The 22757-nt window shown below is 46.1% G+C and overlaps 1 protein-coding gene across 6 annotated transcripts in view; it reads left to right on the forward strand.

Annotated features, from left to right (window-relative positions):
• Positions 1 to 22757, forward strand: part of LOC144158379 (uncharacterized) — a 156409-nt gene that overhangs the window by 15453 nt on the left and 118199 nt on the right. For 5 of the 6 annotated variants that reach the window (XR_013320043.1, XM_077689244.1, XM_077689243.1 and 2 more), the window contains exon 2: positions 17807 to 22149. The exons of the other annotated variant lie outside the window; for it this stretch is intronic. Coding sequence is in view for 4 of the 5 variants with exons in the window: in XM_077689244.1 (XP_077545370.1) it covers positions 17998 to 22149 (4152 nt within the window). In the remaining variant the exon portion in view is untranslated. The remainder of the gene's footprint in view (positions 1 to 17806; positions 22150 to 22757) is intronic. 6 annotated transcript variants of the gene reach the window in all.

The following is a 22757-nucleotide window of genomic DNA, read 5'->3' on the forward strand; positions in this document are numbered from 1 at the left end:
AGAAAAGTTTTTATTTAAGCTGCCTCCTTAAAAATTCTGAGTAAAAATATGCTTGCGCAAAAAAATATTAGATTGATTCTGGGGTTTCACGCGCCGACGCAACGCTGGCGATGAGGCGCGCCGTATTGGGGACCTCCGGATTAATTTTGACCACCTCAGGATCGTTATGGTGCACCGAAATCTCGTAAACACAGAAGTTTTTTTCGCCTCCATCTGCGCGAAAAAGGAAGGTTTGTGTCTTGGTCGACAATTCCCGCTTATAGAAACTAGAAACCAGTAAATATTGCTTGGTTTTGTGCTCTGATGCGATGTTTTTATGGGATGTTACGCAACGAACTGTTCAAATGGACATCTCTCCTCAAAGGTCCTTTCTAAATAGCGCGGCCCCTACCCTGTCATCCATTCTTCGTCCCACGTCAACTATCTTGTACCACTAACGTAATCGGATGACCTTCGCCGCCATCACCGCTAAACTGTGCACGCCCCTGACACGCCACGAAGGCACTTACATCCGCCAGGCTCAGACTCTCTCCCTCCCTTGTGACCTCGTTCTTCACTATATCAAGACCCGAGATGGCACGCCACACTGTCAGGTGTGTGGTGCCTATCCCGACGTTAAACACACCTACTGGACTTGTCCTCGCGCCAGGCGATCACCTCACTTTCTTCATCCACCCCTTTTACCATCCCACATTCCATACTCATGGGAAAACTGGGCCGCTCCACCGCCTGATCTTCTCCCCATCCTTTGGCCTCGCCTCACCCGGCACATTGCCCACGTGCGGGGCCCTAACCCCTGCGGAATTCCCACCTGAACGTCTTCCAGGCCCACCAGAACCACAGTTTCGGCAGCCCGGACATTGGCCGCTTCAAATAAAGTTTGATCTCTCTCTCTCTCGCGCCTCAAGCTCTATTTTAATCCTATTGTGCTGCACTCGCCGTAGGTCGCCAGGATGGCTCCCTTCAGCGGGGGTGATTGTAATCAAGAGAAATGAAAGGACCTCAATCGTCCCATGCTTGCTCGGGTATGCGCAGAAAGCATCCCCCTTGTGTCACCTTTGGGTGTCCCTGTGTGAAGAGCAGTGATCCCCTGTCTGGTTGAGCTGGAACAGACTCCCGCCTCTCGCTTTTATGACTCATTCGTGATTAAACCGCCTTTCGTCCTTTACACAATGTGGTCCTTAGCCTTTCAAGATACTACAGGAGTACCCTAAGATACATTTCTTGCGATAGAATTATAGAGCTTGTAGAAGTGCCGCATGACTGACCAAAATGTGGACACCCCCCTCCCCCTATGAAGTCAGCTTTTTTGGAGCGGGCTTCGTTAGTGCAAAACATCTATGCGGTGGAATGTGACCAACCAGAGCTGTTGCACCTGTTAAACGCGCATGTCTGGTTGATGAAGTTTGACGCACGCCTCACTGTAGCTGCTGGGGCGTTATTCTTCTTAAAAAACTGCTAACGTGTGTATTGTATTATAAATGCATGTTTTTCATGCACTAAATAAAAAAAGAGGCATGAACCAGTGGGCTGAAGCACTAGGTGCAGTGCATTGTAGGAGCAGGTTCGAATCTCCAGTTAATTTGTTTTTTTTGCCAGTTCATTTTTATGTATAGGTAATGTTTTCTCTACTGCATTCGCGATTTTGCGCTGCAGTCATCATTGCAATTTGAGCGAGTTTAGAGCGTGCGTGCAGGCAGACACTGACATGCTGGCGAGTTCTCGTTGGCGTGGTGTTGCCATATCACCGAGAGCTTGCAGTTGCAGGGAATATTCCACGGACTGTCAGCCTCGTGCGAACGTTCCTGTTACGACGTAGAGACTAGCCAGGCAAGCTCAGACGTTGTGGGAGAAGCGCCTCACAGTTGAGCGTCTCCGATGGCGCCGATGCGTGCAACCTCTGCGTATGCCTCAGTCAGTCAATGTTACGATTCTAAGTGGGGCTGCCAGCCTTATCTGACTTATCATGGGGCCGACAACGACAGCCAACCAGCGACAAGGTTGGACGCTAAGCATTTTGTTGTAGGGAACCAAAACCAAAACTGGTTTGAACGACTCTGCACAAGTGACCGACAACTACTTTCCGATGAATGAGCTTGTTGCCAATAGCACTAAATTTTTTTTTCTAAAAAACTCACATTAACAAAATCGACAATACATGAAGTTTAAAATCTTGGCCATCGTCCAATCACATCGCAACACGTGTCTTCCTCAGAGCTGTAGCTGTTACGGCCACCTCTAATGTGGGTCATTATGGCTCCTGAAGTATAGCTAAAGCGTGATCACAGATACCTTTGGATGTCATGGGGGAGTTCTACGGCAAAACCGAAATTAGCGAAAATTCTCCGAAAATTACCGTTAATAACTATATTTCTTGCACAGAAATCTAATTAACTTGTACTAAAAACCTGGCAAACCTGAATACCCAATGCCTAATGACAACAAGTGCACCGGAATCTTGGAAGAACGCGAACACAATCCCTATTTATAACAGAGGTGACATGAAGGATTCGAAAAATTACAGGCCGATCAGCTTAGTCTCAGTCGTCTACAAGGTACTTACGAAAGGCCTCGCTAGGAGAATTTCAACCTCCTTTAATTTCAGTCACCCTAAGGAACAAGCAGGGTTTCGTAAATGCTGTTCAACAATTGACCATATTCACAGGATCAATCAGGTGACAGAGTAATGGGCGGACTTTACTCAACCCCTATATATAGCCTTCATATAATACGAGGAAGAACTTCACTCGGTCGAAATCTCCACAGTCATTGAGACATTGCGTAGTCAGGGTATAGAAGAGCACTAATTGAGAATACTAGAGGATATCGACAATGGGTCCACAGCAACCATCGTCCTCCATAAGGAGAGCAGTAAAATACCTATCAGGAAGGGCGTCAGAGAAGCAGACGCAATCTCTCCAATATTATTCACAGCAAGTTTATAAGTGGTAAACATGTGGGCGTAAAGTTTAATTGAGAATACATTAGTAACCGCAGACTTGCTGATGACGTTGCTGTGCTAAGTAACACGGGGGACGAATTGCGAAGCATGCGCAGTGCACTGGAGAAAGAGAGTAGAACCGTGGGCCGAAAAATTAGTGTAGAGAAAACTAAAGTAATGATCAATTCCTTCGGGAGAGCACAGCAAGTTGATATAGGTGGCGAAGCAACTTAGTTTAAGTAGTCACACTGAACCAACCACGAGGAATAGATAATTAGAAGAAGAATGGGGTGGAGTGAATTCAGAAGGCAATCTCAGATAACGAATGGCACCCTGCCATTGCCCCTGAAGAAGAAAGTGTATGACAGCTGCATCTTACCGGTACTGATCTACGTTGCAGAAACTTGGGGGCTGACTAAAATGCTTCAGCGTAAAATGAGGACCACTCAGCGAGCAATGGAACGGAAGATGATAGGTGTAACGTTAAGGGACAAGAAGATAGTGGAGTGGGTCACGAAAAAAGCGCGCGTTACGGACATATTAGTAAAAACTGAGCAGAAGAAACTTGTGTGGGCCGGACAGGGTAACCGTTGGCAATTATGGGTAACAGAATGGATCCCTAGAGAGGGCAAGCGTGGCAGAGGGCGGCAGAAGGTTAGATCGACAGATGAGGGCAAGAATGTTGCGGGGATCAATTGGTCGTAGTTTGCACAGGATCGGGATAATTGGAGATCTATGGGAGTGGCTTTGCCCTGAAGTGGGCGCAGATAGGATAATGATGATGTTGAAGATGATGACGATGATGATTAAATATATTCCGACACATACTTGCTGTGATTGCACTAAAGTATTTTTCCTAAAAGACATCATTTGCACACACGTAGGTGCGTATGCATTAAATGTAAAATCTTGGTTGTCGTCCACAACATCGCAAGATGAGTTTGCGTGAATTCGCGTCACTGCTGCAGTTGTGGCAGCCGCTGCAGACATCTCATGGTATTTTTTCTACTTCAAGGAATTAAAACATAAATACAGCGTTAGCCTCTCCATAAACGACGAAAACCATGTTTACTTGCGCCCATCTGTGCAATGCAAACACAAACAGAAAATAAACCAGTCCGAGGTGACTTTTTGGTAGTTCCTTTTTGTTTCACCCACTCCAAGTCGCAGCCGCGCGGAGCAAACAAAACAGTCCTCCTCTTCTCACTGTTTTTTCTTGTCTGCCTCTCCCCGGCCAGACTTCAGGTGCGCATGCGCGGCAACGGGATAAGGGTAGCCGTGCGCTAGAGCAGAGAAGCCGCGTGGCTCGCACGCTCGACGTAGCAAAGTATAAATATTGTGTATAAATATAAATAAGACCACGAAGGAGGGGTTGCCCCATGCACAGGGACGAATCGCAGCAACAAGTGATTTTGCTTCGTGTTAGTAAAAGTGAGACACTCTTTCTTAAACCTTGAAGTGAATCTGAACAACAACGCTGGTGTCGTGCAAAGAGCTGTACAGCTACGTGTACCGCGTTTGATATCAACTTTTGCTATGTCGTGTCGTACATCAGTGCTTATCGCCCAATGTTGCGTTTGTGTTCAGTCTCATTTTCGTTACGTGAATAAAGTGTTGAAGTGCGATTTTAGCTGCCTTCTTACTGTCCGGGCAGCATACGTCTGCATGGCTGCGCGCCGGTCTCGGCGAGGCGTACCGAGCGGCGCGAAGGGCGCGGGGACAGCACCAGAGCGGCGGGGAGAAGCAAGGAAAGAAAATCACTCCTAACCCCCCCCCCCCCCCCCCACCATTGCGTCTCCTTGCCGTGTTGCCATTGCATTATTGCGCCTCCAAGCCCAAGATAGCGGCAATGTTGCTATGGCGATTACACAGCACTTTTGCCTGCTCAGGCTCGCCAGGGGAGGATTTGGCGCTATTTCCACAATTAGGCGGGACGCTTGGTTGAACGCTAAAATGCCGCCCACTGGTTAAACCAATTGAAAAAAAGCTGTTCGTGGCGACTTAGCAAGCCAATAACTGGGTTGTTTTGTATTCTTAAAATAGCAATGCGCGTTTTTTCTTCGCGAGTGCAATGTTTTTGGGACTCTTCATGGGCTCCACTTTCACAAAGCGATTAATTGTTGTCCGAAATTAAAGTATCGGATTGGTGTGATTCTTCGGCGCGGAGCTCATAGAGTGTAACGGCACTGCGGCCTTTCCAATGGTTTATTAAGAAATGCATTTCTATAACCCGCCACGGTGGCTCAGTGGACATGAAGTTGTCCACATGAGCACAAGGATGCGGGTTCGATTCCCGGCCACGGCGGCCGGTTTTCAAATGGAGGCGAAATGCAAAAACGCCCGTTCGTTCGACATTTCGGCGCAGGTACGGTCTCCAGGTGGTCAAAATGATTCCCTAGCCCTACACTACGGCGCGCCTCATTGGCTGTGTAGCGTGGAGGCGTTGAACCCATAATAAGTCACTTATTTATATAACAGTATAATTTGAAAACATGTTATCTCTAGAAAATGGCAGGTCGGTGCTTGAATGAGGTACTGCGATAGTGGACACTAAGTTTCGGCTTGCTTTCTGACAATGACCGTCGTTTTCTCCATCATGTAAAAACAAGGGCGCAGAACGGTAAGGTAGCATGAACTAAAACGTATATGTACATCGAGTCTTGCGCACCCTCAAATGAATAATCACCAAAAAATAGTCCGTAGTCCCCCTCCCCCAACCACGGCTGTACTCAATGGCTCACGATATATCACTCAGAAATTTGCAGTTTCAAATGAATGCTAACAATTTGAACGTATTTGTCGTCCTCGGATCACTTTTCACATTTCGCTCGTTTTAATGCACTAAAACTGTAAAATAATGTACAGCTCTATTTGAAGCAAATTAGAAAAAGAGTGACAGGGCTGGTTGCCATGCTGCACCGAGTCAATTATGTATTCCGCTTTCTCTTGAGCTGCTTTTGATTGAGCGTTTTTTCCTGTCAAGCTTAACCTAAATAAAGTTTTGGTACTGCGCCAGCCAACTCAATCGCATGGATCATGCGTTCATTAAAAATAAAATGACAAGTGTAGGAAGCCTGTTTCTCTAGCATACGAGTAATTATGAAAATGTAGTGATTTTATACAGCCAATCATCACGTATATTTAATGATGCGACCGAAGTGTGTGTGAGAAACCCAACGAATCAGGCCATGACGGATCGTAGTATGGAAAACAAAACTTTATTGTTTGCTGTAGTGACAAATGATATTGCTGAAATATACCTTAACATCGTGGGCAATACGCTCGCGTGCAGCAGGAAACCTAGACCCAAGACTCAGTCCTGCATTCAAATGGCAACCAAAATTGTCAACACGGTTTGTTAAGTTTGATAAGGTAAAAGTTTACCCAACTGATCTAAAGCTACCGCTATCCGATTTATCGGAATGAACACACTATATCTGTTTTATTGTTGCAACTTTGGTCTCGGGGTATCTTTCATCTCGATGGACATTGAGGCTCAATCGAACCTTCAAACGGGGTGGATGTTTCGTCTCGATGGGTATTCAGGCTCGATGGAACCTGCAGTCTCAGTGGATCTTTCGTCTCGGTGGATCTTTCGTCTTGCTGATCACGTGACCGATTGGACCTTCCGTCTCGGTGGATCTTTCGTCTCGTTGGACATTCAGGAAAATAGCGATCTGACGGAGCTTAACCAAACCCACTTGTCGTCTGCGAATAGCCGCGCCGTCGTGTCGGAGCGCCACAGGAGCACGCCGTCGTGTTGGAGCGCCATAGGAGTGGCTCAGCAAGATAACGGACCCAATAGAGCCTGCTGTACCGAGGTCACAGAGTAACTCTGAGGCTTCGAAAATCACGCGGTTCAAATAGTCATAACCATTCAAACCTCGTGAACCACTGGCACTTGTCATTCAAGTTATTTAGCGCGAAGAAAACTGCAGGTATATTTCCAGCAAAATCTCTGTATATAGCCGGAATCCTTCGCGTTCCTTAGTCAGGAACACTCGTTGCGCTGGTTTTTACGATTGTAAGCGCAGACAAATTACACCATGTTTCTGTAGGGGAACCCTGAGTAGTATGCAAAGCAGCCATGACAGCCATGAGGTCGATTCAAGTGCCCATTAGTTTTCAGTTCGTCGTTTCCATTAGGTTGAGGTACGTAGCTACCGCTATATTTACAGTTTGGTTTCTATGGTAACTACCACACTTTTCACTTACCGGAACTACGAAGTGGGAAATTGCATTGAGCCCATGGCTGTTTCGCATACTACTCAGGGTTCCCTTATGGGCAGATGGTGTAATTTTATTAGATGCGACGAGGATACGTCCCTCCCTTGTAATTGTTGCGCCGTCCACACCCCCACTGCGCATGCTCAGCTTGCTGAACGCCCGGTGGTGTCTTACACTTTAATGGCTCCCGGAGCGACAGTGTTACCGGTGTCTTCCTGGGCCGGCCCGAGATGAGCCTAGCATGCGCAGTGGGGGTGTGGACGGCGCCACAAGAAGGGAGGGACATAGCCCCGACCATGATATGCGCTGTTGACAGTGTTGCCGGTGTCTTCCTGGGCCGACGGATGGATGGACGACGGACGATGGACGACGGAGCCGAGAGAAAGAGAAGCTTTGCATCTAAAAATAGCCGCGCAAGAAAGAAATGGCGCGTTCGAAATGACTCAGAAAGGCTCCAGCAGCGCAAAAAAATGGCGCATTCAAAATGCCGCAGAACGGCTCCAGCCGCGCAAGAAAAGAATGACGCGCTCGGAATGCCGAAAAAAGGCTCCAGCCGTGCAAAAAGATGGCGCGTTCGAAATGACGCAGCAAATCTCAAGCCGCGCGAGAAAAACATTACGCGTTCGAAATCACGCAAAACAGCTCCAGCATAAGAAATTAAAGAAATCGCAAAAAGAACAGCAGTCCCGCTGGCGCAGTTTCAGGCAGCGGGTGCGCGAGCAGTGCGAATACGGGAAATTTGAAATACAGCAGTCAGTGGATAACGGCTTTGAAGCCCATTATGGCGAATCATTGCTGTGCACTTGCGACAGCTTTCGCATTGATTGGAACGGCTTTAATTTGTTTTTCTTCCGCGACCAGTTTTTTTTTTCGCTCAGTGTCGTAAAAACGAAAGCAACGAACAAAAAACCAAAGGAATTATAAAAAAAAACAGAGGGACTGCCGGTTGAATAATTATATATAGCCTCAACTCTACCCGGAGTTTTCTTCGCGCTAATCAACGGGGACGTGTGGGACCAGTGCCAATGGTTCCAGAAATTTCTAACGGTGTTGCCTTTATAAAGCTCTAGTTTAAGTATTTTATTGGCTGTTGGCTGGACGGCTGAATCGAGGAACAAGCGCCAGTGTTGTACACGTTCTTCATAAACATGAACGAAAGCGTGTTCCTCGTTCCTTCCCAATTTTGAAAGGATTTCCCGTTACAAGTTCCGTTATAGTGAAAGGAACGTGCTCCACTTCCACTTAGAACACTGGAACGGGTCGTTACAGTAACGTTAAATTTTATTTCTGAATTAAAATTTAGTGTTTAATCCCTAAGTCGAAATAAAGTGAAAAATTTAAGATTTACATAGAACTGCGTATATTATAGGAATATGAATACCACCGGAAGCAGTTTATCTGGATGTAAAAAGAACCCAAAGAAACGCCCCTAGACAATTTTGTTTCAGGGAGCACCGAACTAACTCCCGACATGTCTACCTGCGATTTCGGTGCTCGTCTATTATAGGTGCAACACATATGACACTTCCCACATCAATCTTACAAATGCGCAGTAAGTCTACTGCGCTTATGATATGCGAATAGAAAGTTACTCTCATGCAGGAACGTAAAAAAAGTGTTAATTTCGTTAGAAACCGCATCGAAAGGAACAATACATAGGCCTTTGAAGAATACTGATATAATGTTTCAGTTTACCTTACCTTACAGGGCCGTTTGCTGGGAATTTAGTAAGGGGGTTACAAAAGTGAAGATTTAGGAATAAAAGGCACAAAAATGCAAGTAACAATACACAGCAGAAGAAGTAATGACTACGAGGTTTACAATCCAATTTAGGTCGGAAGAAGATAACGAAAAAAATAACAGCCAACAGCGGAGTCACACACGAAATCTACGCACAAGAATTACAAAGTATGCGGAACACTAGCGGATCAGGCTAGTAGATAAAGAAAACAACTAAAGGTAGCCAAGTATGTGGACGCGACGCATGAATCAGTTGCGATGGTTAGAAATACGCAGAAGATAAAAGCACAAAAAATAACACGGAGCCTAATCACGCACGTAAAAAACTTTATACTATAAAAAATATAGTCGGACACAAATTGCGAACCAATAATGTCAAAGAGCAAGTACAAATAAATAAAAAGTAATGAGAAAACAATCAAACACGTGCCATTTTACTGAAACGACCGATTCATTGGTTCTTCAAGCCGAAAAAACTTAAAGGAGCCATGAAGAGAAAACACAAGTTTGATTCATTCGAAAGATTGCCTCGTTAGATTCATAACGACACCACTTATAACGCAAACTTCGCTCAAATAAGCTACATAATTAGGAAAAAAGGAAATGACCATGCGACCCACAAGCTCATTTTTCGCAACAGAACCTATGATGTCACTCGAGAATGCTCCGCGATTGGCGGAGGCCGGCAAAAGCAAACGCATGTTAGGCAGGGCTTACAGTTTGCATAGAGAGCTAAATGCCCGTGAAACATACTGCACACTCTTTTTATGACTAAGAACGGTGGAGTAAACGGTTGAAGTTCCGAAAGAACACGCAAGCGTGTGCGCCAATGCGTACGAAACTACCGCCGGCCGAACTCGACATCTCGCCGTCGCCACAGTCGCGCAGACGAATGTTCGGGTTCGAGGCTCTTAGGGGCCAACGAACCGTTCCAGCACGTACAGCCGCGACCTTGCTTGGTATCTTAATCCCTTGACAGGAGGTTGGCCGTGATATCATCATCATCATCATCATCACCAGCCTATCTACGCCCACTGCAGGGCAAAGGCCTCTCCCATTATTCTCCAATTACCTCGGTCCTGTGCCAACTGTGACCAATTTATCCCCGCAAACTTCTTGATCTCATCTGCCCATCTAACTTTCTGCCGCCCCCTGCAACGCTTGCCTTCTCTAGGGATCCACTCTGTTACCCTTAATGACCAGCGGTTATCTTGCCTTCGCATTACATGCCCTGCCCACGTCCATTTCTTCTTCTTAATTTCTACTAATATGTCTTTAACACCAGTTTGCTCTCTGACCCACTCCGCTCTCTTCTTGTCCCTTAATGTTACACCTATCATTTTCCGCTCCATTGCCCGCTGAGTCGTTCTCAATTTAAGTTGAACCCTCTTAGTAAGCCTCCAAGTTTCTGCCCCGTAGGTGAGTACCGGTAAGATGCAGCTGTCATACACTTTCTGCTTCAGCGACAATGGTAGGCTGCTATTCATTATCTGAGAATGTCTGCCATATGCACCCCACCCCATTCTGATCCTTCTAATTATCTCTGCCTCATGGTTGGGATCTGGGGTCACAACTTGGCCTAAGAAGATATATTCGCTTACCACTTCCACTGCCTCGCCACCTATCTCAAACTGCTGTGCTGTCCCGAGGTTATCGATCATTACTTTAGTTTTCTGCATATTAATTTTCAGGCCCACGGTTCTACTCTGTTCGCCCAGTGCGGAAAGCATGCTTTGCAATTCGTCCCCCGAGTTACTTAGCAAGGCAACGTCATCAGCAAATCTGAGGTTACTGAGGTATTCTCCATTAACCCTTACTCCCACCTGTTCCCAATCCAACGTTCTGAATACTTCTTGTAAGCATGCTGTGAATAACATTGGAGAGATTGTGTCTCCTTGTCTGACACCCTTCCTTATAGGTATTTTACTGCTCTCCCTATGGAGGATGATGGTAGCTGTAGACCCACTGTAGATATCCTCTAGTATTCTTACATAATGCTCATCTACCCCCTGGTTCCGTAATGCCTGAATGACTGCTAGGGTTTCGACCGAGTCAAATGCTTTCTCATAATCTATGAAGGCTATATATAGGGGTTCAGTATACTCAGCGCACTTCTCTATCACCTGATTGATCGTGTGAATATGGTCCATTGTTGAATAACCTTTACGGAACCCTGCTTGTTCTTTAGGTTGACTGAAATCTAAGGTTGCAGAGATTCGGTTAGCGATTACCTTGGTAAATACCTTGTAGACGACTGACAGTAAGCTGATCGGCCTGTAATTTTCAAGTCCTTCATGTCGCCTTTCTTATGGATTAGGATGATGTTCGCGTTCTTCCAAGATTCCGGTACCATTGCGGTCATTAGGCATTGCGTATACAGGTTTGCCAGTTTTTCAAGTACAATTTCTCCGCCATCCTTCAAGAGGTCTGCTGTTATCTGATCCTCACCAGGTGCTTTGCCCCCTTTCATTTCTTTCAAAGCCTTCCTTACTTCTTCGTTCGTTACTGGTGGGATGTCTATCTCCGCTGAACTACTGTCTCGTTCGGCATTATCCTGTATGTCCCGGCTTCTGTACAGATCCCTATAGAACTCCTCGGCCACTGTGACTATTTGATCCCTATTTGTGATGACATTGCCTTGCTTATCCTTAAGTGCATACATCTGATTTTTCCCCACGCCAAGACGTCTCTTCACTGCTTTCAGGCTACCTCCGTTCTTTACAGCGTATTCGATCCTCTCCATATTATACTTCCGTATGTCAGCTGTCTTACGCGTATTGATTAACTTCGAGAGCTCGGCTAGTTCTATTCTGTCAGCTGCGGTAGAGATTTTCATGATTTGCCGTTTCCTGATTAGATCTTTCGTCTCCTGTGAAAGTTTACCAGTATCCTGTCTAGCCATAGTGCCCCCGACTTCTATTGCACACTCCGTGATGATGCGTGTAAGGTTGTCGCTGGCTTCCTGTGTCGTAAGCTCGGCTTCCTCGTTAAGGGCGGAATATCGGTTCTGCAGCGCGATCCCGAATTCTTCTACTTTACGTCTTACTGTTAGTTCGTTTATCGGCTTCTTTCGTACTAGCTTGTTGCGGTCCCTCCTCAAATCTAGCCTAATTCGAGATCTTACCATACGGTGGTCACTACACCTTACCCTTCCTAGCACTTCCACATCCTGCACGACGCCAGGGTTATCGCATAATATGAAGTCTATTTCATTTTTGTGCTCCCCATTCGGGCTCCTCCAGGTCCACTTCCGACTCTCCCGTTTACAGAAGAAGGTATTCATTATGCGGAGGTTATTCCGTTCTGCAAACTCAACTAGTAGGTCCCCCCTGCTATTTCTACAGCCTAGACCATAGTTCCCAACTGCCTTGTCTCCAGCGTGATTCTTGCCTACTTTAGCATTGAAGTCCCCCATAACTACGGTATACTGTGTTTTTACTTTACTTTATCACCAACCGTGATATCACCAACCAGCAAAGGTAAAAATAGAAACTAGGGGAGTAAGGAACAGCAAGAAGCGACGAGATAGTGCCAGTCGTCGCAGAAGTTTCGAATGGTGTTGGCTTGCTGCTGTCGTTACGGGCTCGTTTCCAGTTTACAACCACTGAAAACTTCAGTTTGTTCGAGTACTTTACGATGAAATTTCGTTGCTGCGTTTTGAAATGCCCATGTAGTACGGGCAAATCGTCGAGGGAGTGCGACATCCCCGCCGGTGAGGAGATCTCCTTTCATGTGCTGCCCAACGAACGACCTCGGCGAAGCAAGTGGCTACGTTTTGTGAACTTTGCAAACGGAGGAGAAAGAGAGCTAAAGGAAGTACGAGTGTGCTCGCTTCATTTCCGAGGAAGTGATTACGTTAGCTCACTCCTGGGACATGCTGGCGCTCTTCGCCGACTTCGTCAAATCGCTCTGACCTTGGGGAAAAAAATGCCGTCAACACCGCGCATTGACGCTCGTATCTTTCTGGTCGAAGCAGAGAGCTCGCGCGAACGGCTTTCCATACACGATACCGGCCAAATGGCATAAGCGATACTGCTACTGAAATTGAAAATACGGCACATATGTACCAGTCTATTCGCCCGTCGCGACGGGGCTGACGAGGCAGCGTTGCCGACGGCAGGGCGTTCGTCTGTTGTGGCTACCGCGGAATGGTCGCTTTCCCGTCCACCGCGTATCCCACAACTCTTGCCCCTCGTGCACTTAGAAGCATTGAGCGTTCAAGTGGTGTGAGGTTGTTATATGCAAGCCCGAGCTCCTCGGCGAGAGTTTTCTTCTCCGGATCAGGCGATTCCATGACTAGGGCTGCGGGTGCACTAGGTTTTACTAGTATTTTTAAAATGGCCGCCGTTTCGGTCGACTCCCGCGTGTGGGTGCTATATGGAGTCGATATACTAAGTATCTTTTTCATGAACCTGCTCGTATGACGCCATTGTTCACGTCATGGAATGTGCAATTTTAGCGGGAGGTTTAAAATTTTGGCTTTAATTGCCTTATTTCTCAGTGAATAAAGCATCATTTGCTTCCGGGAAAGCGCTTGGGGTACTATAAAACACCTAATCTTTCGAATAAAACAAACTTTTGTTTTGTCTTCATGGCTCCTTTAAGTACACATCACAGTTACAGGATATGGCAGAAGCGAACAAACTGTAGAATGAATGAAAAAATATGAAAAGAATGAGTGGAAAAAAATTCCCGAATGCATAGTCGCAACTAAGCAGAGTCGCTTGTTTGAACTCAGCAAAAGTTGCATCTCCATGGTAAAGTCAGGCAGACAAACCCGTTTTTTCGTCGATACTTGGTTGGCGATGTTGAAGAGTCGTTCCACGGAAGCGCGTGAAGGTACAGATTCGTTGTACTTAACGAAAAGTTGGTTCAGTCTCTGGAAGTTCATCTGCGACAGCGGATAGTTAACTGGTACCAGCTGGTACCGCGACAGCTAATCCTGTGCCTCAGCCGGAAGGGGTTGCTGCTCAATAGAAAAGAAACCCTCGGGCGCGGACGAGGTGGAAAATTTGCTCTGGAAGGCATGGTCACCGCAGCCACAACTGTCTTTATCTCGTTGGTCGCCTTGTCGCGGATAGAACAGTCTGGGATCCATGATAGCTTAAACATTGGTATTATTCAACTGGCGACAACGATCTCACGCTTTTTTTAGCGGTACAAACCTGGAATTCCAAACAATTTCCGGTACCCCGTGACCCTTCAAATGACCTCACAGCGAGAGCAACTCCCTCGACAACAACGCACCCGCAGGTCGCACGCACTAACGCGGTAATTACCCCTGACAATATACGGTGGATTCACAAGGTACCTGTAGCTCCGCGTGGACGTATAAATCTTTCCCCGGCAGGGAACAATTCTGTCGGCCAGCCGCGCATTTTGACCTCCCCACACAAACTATGAAAGGAGAAAAGCATTCTCTCGGCTGCGCTATTCACCCGTCGAACGCCGGGTAGGCTCCACCGGCATGAAAGCAAGCACAATCTGCGGCCCACTGCGTGGTTATTCTTCTGCCTTTGGCATTCGAGGAAGCAGGTTCCGCTGAAGGGTGGGCAGATTGGCCAGCATATAGGAAGAGAAACCCAGAACCGACTTGTGCATTTTTCTACTCGAGCCTTGGCATCAAATACAGCCCATTTCTGGCGATGTAATGTTTGCGGAAAGAACGCCGTTCCTGTAGTTCCTTCAGAAACTTAACGAGTTATCGTTTTAGTTCCACCGACCAGTAATACAATGGTGGCGTTTCTCCGTTCATCAAAAAGATACTAGTTCCAGGAACGCCGTTCCTTGGAACGCCGTTCCGCACAACACTGACAAGCGGATAGCTTCGCCGAGCCCCTGTTAGTTAGGTTACGGGTTACGGGTTTCTAGGGTGGCTAACTAGCGGGACCCCGGACGAGCTACGACGATGATTGGGGCCCCGAAAGTGCTCTGCACCTAAAAAGTTATGCACCTCTCCGTTTAGAGGCGACGATGGTTGAACGTGAAGCTTTCTCGTGACGGAATCTTTCGTTGTCGTTTGAGTTTTCCAAACCGAATCGACCATGTCGAAATGACCCTGTCGTCGGTGAGGTAGGGGTGCCCCTTGAGCCCCTTGTTGTATGCGATTTATCTTGAGCCCTTCTGTTTAAAGATTCTTCAAAATTGCAGTATACGCGGATTTCGTTTGCACTACAGTGAGGTTAAAATTTAGTGATATGCCGGTGACATCGCTGTTTTCTGTAGTGATAAGAAAAGTGTGAGTGAGGTGGTAAATCATGTAAAGCGATTTGGCGAGTTGTTTGCCAGTGCAGTCAGCCGGAACAAGTGCATATGATTTTGGCATGCTGACTGGAAAAGTAGGCCAGTGTTTTTCGAGAACATGCCTTTGACAACTCCGGACAGGTATCTGGCCATCGCGCGTGAAAACCATCAGGACGCTAGAGAGGACTTGGACGCAGAAAGTGATAGAGTGAGAGAAATTAACACAATGAGGGGGAAGAGATCTGTCAATGTTTGCCCGTGCATGAGTATGTAATGTGTTTGCCATTGCCAAGGTATAGTACGTCCTTCAGGCGATTTGTATGTCAAGAAGGAACATACAAAAGCTGCACGGAGTGTTCGCGGTATTTTTGTGGGGCTCAAGTTGGGAGTGCATGAGTCCAACTAATTTTTTTTGCTCGGTAAAAAGCGGTGGATTGGGACTGGCACGTTTATCCGACAAGAACTTTCTACATTTATGTTTCTGAGAGACCAGAGAGATTGCTTTCTAGGTACTGTGGTACAAGTCCAACTACGTGATCCTATTCTAGAATAGGCAGTTTCAACTTCTGAAATCCGTTGTGTACGTGTGCGTAGTTTCTTTTGCGAGGTGGAGGATACTCTTAGTATTTTGTGGGTTAGGATTTCCTCGGAGTATTTAAATCGTGTACCACGGAAGCGTTTGTACAAATATATGATTGATGTGTGTCTACTTGTTCCCGTTTATGGTCAGTTGTAAGCAGTAGGTGCAGGAAAAGATGTTCTAAAAACAGTGAAACAAACGCCCGTACATTCATCCGTAAATCTTTCTTTTTAAAACTTCATAGCGGCACGCTACCGGTAAAACCCTGGCGTAAGAAAAAAGGACTATATATACACCCATGGACACTTAACTGTCGATTATGCTGAAATCTCGAAACAATTGCGCATATCTTTCTGGAATGTAGGGATGCGGTGTTCCACTGAGACATCCTCCAACAAAACTTGAAAAAAAAACCTGCCATTAACGCCTTATTGCATTCTCTTTTTGCCCGTACACAATGAGGGAGGCATGTCCTATGATATGTTTATGGCACTTAGCCTGAATTTATGTGGAAATTCGCGTGGCGGTTCAAAATGCGGAAGAGCATGCTCGCACAGTGAGAGAGTACTTTATTGAAAGCGTTGTGTATATAAGAGAAGTGTATAGAGTCATGCCGGACGAACATGAATGCTTACCCATTCTGGATGTTCAGGCGCAGTTTAGAAGGTTTTAAGCCATCCCCTTCAGCCGACTGGTGGCTGGAGCTACTAATTTGTGTACTGTGCAGCGCGTTTTGTGGTGTCGCCAAGCAGGCAATAAAAAAAGTCAAAATGGAGCATTCAAATAGGCGCAGGCTTCATAACGCCAGGTACCCAGGGTTCATTCAGGCCACGAGAAGCGTGTTTTTCTTTTTTTTCACTTCATCCACGTTGATTCATCTTGACTTCAGAGAAAATTGGCTTCTCTGCGGGGTGCTTTCACGTTAGATACGCCATCAGTGAGAACGCCAAAGGTTGGTTTTATTAAGTAATCGCCAAAGAAACATGCCAGAAGCACTCTCTTCCACCCACTTAATTGGAATGCTGAAACGATTAACGAATCCAACAACCTCGGTTAGGTTGGCAGTGCCGACTGCAAACGCGAGAAAAAATCAGTCAGAGAATTGTGTACTAATGTGTAGCATTGTTATGCCGCTTGTCTGAAGAGTGAGTTTTTTACAGCCAATTCTTTTGGTTTTTCAAAATTCTGTTTGACAAATTACCTGTAATTGTGCTATTATAAAGACTAAAAATGTCATTTCTGCCAAATATATATTTTTCTCAAAATGCAGGGCGTACACAGTCCTAGAATGGGGGGGGCACAAGGCAAAGAATGGTTCCCATAAAAATTTCGTCGTACATTAAGTACCGCCTGCGATTGAATCCGCAAGCGCTCCCCAAAAATAAAAATCAGACCGCCTCTATCACTAGAAGAATAATATGCAAGCAATGTGCACTGCTGGTCATGGCCAGTAGAGAGACAACTATGCGCCTTACTAAAACACTGGGAAGAAAACTTAAACCTGCACAAGGGGTCATGGGGAATAACGCTTATGGTTAAAAAACAAGGTTCTTGGATTAAGGAACAAAGTCGGGTAAAGGATATAATACTTCGAATCACAAATACAAACGGACTTAAGCTGACCAGGTAGCGAGGCGAGTTGGACCACTGGTGTAGCATAGTGGCTCTAAAAAGACGGGGACATAAACTAGGGGATGACCATTACTTCACATTTTGAGTCATTATAAAACTTTGGAGGGAATCAATGAAATCGCGCAGCACCGGAGAGGGGTGGTTGCATTGGAAAAGGCCCTCCCGCAGTAGACCTAAACATGCTAATGAGGATATTGACAATTTCTTCGACACTTTTGTGGCGGTTTGTACGCAGCAAGCTGCTTGGGGAACGTTAAGGTACTTTTGTGTGTGAAATAATACCAGAGATACACAAAACATACAATCCTTTCATAATAGTTTAATCCGGTTACATAGTTATTACGTAAAGTGAGGCGACTGATAACTGGGGAAAATTACCATATTTGTTCGTTTTGTTAATTGCAGCGTTAGAAGTTCTCACACCAAGTATTCATTTTTTTCAGGTTCCCTGCTGTCATGCCATGATGTTTCAGCTTTGAGTGAGTCATCCTGAAACTCTACACACCCCAGAGTGAGAGCAAGTCTGAAAACACGCGCACACGACCTGTCGACCCCGAGGAGCAGTTTTTTTTTGTTCCACATCACAAATGAACCGTGGCGAAGCCGTGTGAATCCCGCTGGATTCACACCTCACATGATGTTTCAGCAAGGTGGCACAACCCCGTCCTCAGGTGCTTCCACTGCATGCAGTCAGTCGGCGGACGGCACTGTATTTGCCATTTGGGACGCCCGAAGTTGTCCTGCACCCAGAACCCTTTCTGGGAGAGACATTGTGTATGAGCTGCGCCGTCGATTTGTTTGTGGTAAGAAGGAAGAAATTGTTATTTTTTGCAACGTCTCTCAGTCAAAGTCTGATGCAAGTTTACATGTAGAGGACCCATCAGTTCTAACTCGTGTCACCAACGACGATGTTTTGCAAGAGCAGTTGCGCTGTGAGCTACAGAAGAAATTGGACTCTGCAGAAACAATTTCCCGTCTCATATTTATCTGTGGAGATGAAGATTTTTCGGACCTAATACTTAAAATCCGTGATGAAAAAAACACTCGTGTCATTTTGCTGTACAATGACAAAGCAACGCCTCCATTTCGGCGCGTAGCCGATGAAAGCATTCCGTTTTCAACGCTCTTGGACAAGCTTCCAGAAAGCTCTGTAACAGGCACTGAACCAAGTGAAGTTCCCATAGAAGTGCCGCTGTCAAGAAAGGAGCCTTCGCTTGCGTCGACACAAAGCCTTTTTCCTTTATCGGGTCTGAAAGGTTTTCATTCGGATCATCCATCGAGCGTCAGTGCTACAGATTTGGTGGAAGCATCGAAACATCAAAAGGATTACAAAGTAAATGTGGACGAAACAAGCAGAGCTGACGAAACTGAGGAAATGCAAGTGGAGGTTATTCGCCCCAACGGAGAAAAGGTGGTACAGACAAGACACACATGGCTGTGCGAAGAAGATGGAAACATCCACAAGGCTCAGGAAAAGGAGTCTCTGGAAGAGTCAAGTTTCTGTCGTCTAGTAACCTCTCCTAAATCTGGGAGCAGCTTTGAAATAGCCTCCCACGCCAAGGATTTAGGCGGCCCAGTTTTATTCATTCTGCCTTCTGAAATGGACGTACATCTTTGCAAAATGTACGCAAGGCATCAGAGTGAGCTAGGCAGTGTGACCAGCTGGCTTGCTTATGGGCAGAGGATCCACCACGACTCAGCATTGATGTTTACTACAGCATCGATGTTTTTCAAAGAGTTTAAGAACTGGGATGGTAATGCCATGAACTTTCGAACCATCATCGTCGACGGACTTCATGAGGACAGCATTTACCAGCGTGCTGTGCTTCGTCTGCTTGCAGGGAACGTGGAAGTGGACCCAGGTCCATTTCTGTTTCTGTGGAGCAAGAATCGTGATGTTATTGACTCAATGAAAGCCAAGTTTCTATTATATAGTGAAACTACTATAGAGGACGACTACGCTTCATCTGTAAGCACTATCTCAAAAAACCCCACCTCGAACCTCACCGTTACCTGTGTAGACACAGTTTTTGAGTTTTTGGAGGAGATAAAGACAGACAAGACGTTATTGGAAGCCACTCATATCCGGCCTCCTACACATGGGGTGGAAACCCCTGGTGGTGGGGATGTTCTTGTTCTTCTGCCAACAATAAAACAGGCTTATGAAGCAAATGAAATTTTTGCGGCCAGACTGAGAAAAGCAGATGCCGAAGAGAAAGAATGCCGGATACTTCATGCCGTCATTCTCGATGATTCTCTCTTGCCACTCAAAACATCTAAGCCTAGGGATAGTGCCTGGAGAGTGGTCTTTGCTTCTAGCGTTCCTGAAATGGTGGCTGGCATGATGGATATACGTTGTGTTGTCGACAGCGGTTTAATTTCAACGACTGCATTCGAAGGCGGCTTTTTTTTTAGAGAGTATGCGTACGTCTCAGAACTGGAAACCGAACAGCGAAAAAAATTGGCTGGATTGCGGGGCTCGGGCACCTGTTACCGCCTCTACACAGAGAGTGAACTGTTGACCGAACTGCCGGCCTCTGCTAACAACTTGCGGTATGCAGAAGATGTCGTTCTTCGTGTGACCGCGGACGAGAGTTCTGCTAGCTTGTCTTTTATGCAAGAACTGCCTAAAGCGCAGTTAGAGGAAGCAAAGTGCGCCCTTCAAAATATTGGGGCCGTAGACAATAAAGGACAGCTGACTGACCTAGGTAAAAATTTGTGCAAAACCAGTCTGGAGCCAAGGCTGGGTAAAATTATCTTTGACTCGCAGAGAAAGATCCCTTTGCGGGACGCCATCTTACTTTCCTTGTTGGCTTTCGAGGATTTGTCTACAGCCTACAAAGCACTAAATAGCGGCAACTTGGATGCCCACCATCTTCAACGTGGACAGTGCGTGTTTTCAATAATAATAGAGCTCTACAAAGAATGGTGGACTAGAAAGGGCAAGTTCCGGCACTTGTGGTGTGAAAAGTTTAGCCTTAACCATGCCTTTTTCCAGTTTCTTTGGCTTCAATTCACTTGCATTAAGCCGGAGTTTGCCATACCAAGAGAATGTGAAAATGGCGGAATCAGTATAGGCTCCACAGTCGAAGCTTCTTTTCCGAACAACGTGCTAAGAGCGACAAAACAAGGCTACCAGCACCCCACACTTGACTATACTGTTGCAGTGTCACCAACATCTCTATTTGTTCCCCAAACGGAGTCTGGAACAGCTGTCGTCTGCTGCCTATTCAACCGAGAGAAAGGCAAGAAAGAGCTGGAGCTACTGAACGCTTGTACCCTATCTCGCTGCAATGGTGCCAGTACACAGGCGGACACAGAAGGAAATTCCGCCTTGGTACAAACGCAATTTGGCCCGATCGGGAGCCTTATATGGCAGTCTCACTCCGGCAGTTTTGGGAGTCACTCAATTCCGGATGTGGAAAATGCTCCTGAAGGTGAAACAGTGCTCGATATTGCCAGGCAGATTGTGGTAATATCTGGGACCGCTGAATACTGCCGCTTAGCATGTTCTAAATTCCAGCGCATTGTTGATGACGAAGTCACCAAACTTGCAAAACAAGACATGGAAGCCGTTTTGTGCACTGCAGAATCTCCATACGGAGCACGGCCAGTTTTCGCAGTTATTGGTTTCGGTGGTCTTACAAGTGAAGTCTTGTCGCCTGCTGCTTTTCGAACCATCATCACTGATGAGATCACAAACACCACAAAAGAATTTTGCGAGAAGGCAAACCGTTCCAAAACACCAGTTGAGTGGACGTTCCTGAGTGAACTGGGCTCCTTTCAAACGACGTTTAAGACTGCAGATGAGGCCAATGCCGCGTACCGTTCGATGGATCACAAAGACAGTAAACTAGCGGTTCCAAGGCAAGCGCTAGAATTCCGAAAGCAGCTTACAGACAGGAGGCCCGCATTGCAGCGTCTGTTTTTAGGAATAGACAAAATCACTGATTCCTCATTGGACCAAGTTTGCGTTGCCAAGACACCATCGACACTGGCGCAGCACTTTGACCCGCACGGTGAGGAACTTAATTGCAAAATATGCGAAAATCGAACGCATCGTCTGCAGGTCTACACACAAAAAAAAGGTGTGCAGAAAACTCTTGATTCCTCTGGTGTCGAGAGAGACGACTGTGATAGCGACTCAGTGACAAAGCACGACATGCTGAAACACCATCTGCACTTACTACAATACGGCATCGCCAAGATCGCGGGTGACGAAGGCCTAAAATGTACTCCTGAGATCACCACTGACTTTCTGAAACACGAAAGCATCAGGATCTATTTGGACTTTTCGAGATCTGCTACTGCATCTGCTCCCTCTAAAATGAGAGAACGGAGCTTTTGTTTTGTTTTAATTAATGGTTGTCATCAAACAATCCTGGAAGCCAAAACCTGTTTGGAGGAGAGTTTTACTTTCCCGCGGGATTTCTTTCTAACTGTCCGCGGTGGTTTCGAAGAAGAACTTCAAAAACTAAACAAAAAAGACCCAGAAGAAAGTATTAGTTATTCCTATGCACCTGACGACCGGCTCGTGTACCTGAAATTACACGGAAACAGCGACCGAAACCTTGCAGCGGCTGTGAAGCACTTGAACGCCTTGACGCATGAAACAAAGTTGCCCATGGAAGGAGGTCTTCTTTGCATTGAGGAAGCAAAAGCGATTATCCCCAAAATCGAAGGACCGAAAGTCTACATACACTGCAAGGCAACTCAGCTGCACGTGACTGGAGATTCAAGTGAGGTCCACCGATTCCTTTGTCGGCATCAAACCTTGATGATGGAGGTGAGTATTTACTGTGTGACTGTGGAATGCCTGGCGTGCGTTAAAACTGAACGACTAAGCCAGAATTAGGATCTGATAAAATGTTTGGATCGTCCTATGGAAAATCTACTTTACATTAACACAATCAAGGATTTGTCGCAGAAATACGTTATAGGGGGCCCAACGCTGTGCAACTGTAGAATAATTCATTGAAATATTTTCTGTGCGCTCGCAGTTTAAAGCAAGAATGAGCATGCAGTAAACAGCAATGAAAACGATCTTTTCTAGATTTACATAAAAAAGTGATGCAAATAAATTGCAGTAAAGTGGCTAGTTGGGTGAGCTGGTACTGGTTCATGGCATAGCTACAGCGAATAAGGCAAGATACACAAAAAAGCAACACAAGACGAGTGCTAGTCGTGTTTTTTCTGTTCTATCTTGCCTATTGTACTGTATATATAGCATGAACGCAGTTAGAGATAAGATAACCACGCATTAGCTCACACAATTGACGTCTTTTGTGAGTGCTACTCCAGCTTTTATATAAGTACTAGTGGTTTATTACACGTAAGCATTATCGGCCAACTACCCGCCGCGGTGGCTCAGTGGCTAAGGCGTTGCGCTGCTGA

The sequence above is a fragment of the Haemaphysalis longicornis genome, unplaced genomic scaffold (assembly GCF_048455015.1).
Source record: "Haemaphysalis longicornis isolate Haplotype H1 unplaced genomic scaffold, Haemaphysalis longicornis Haplotype H1 scaffold_10, whole genome shotgun sequence".
NCBI classification, from domain to species: Eukaryota; Metazoa; Arthropoda; class Arachnida; order Ixodida; family Ixodidae; genus Haemaphysalis; species Haemaphysalis longicornis.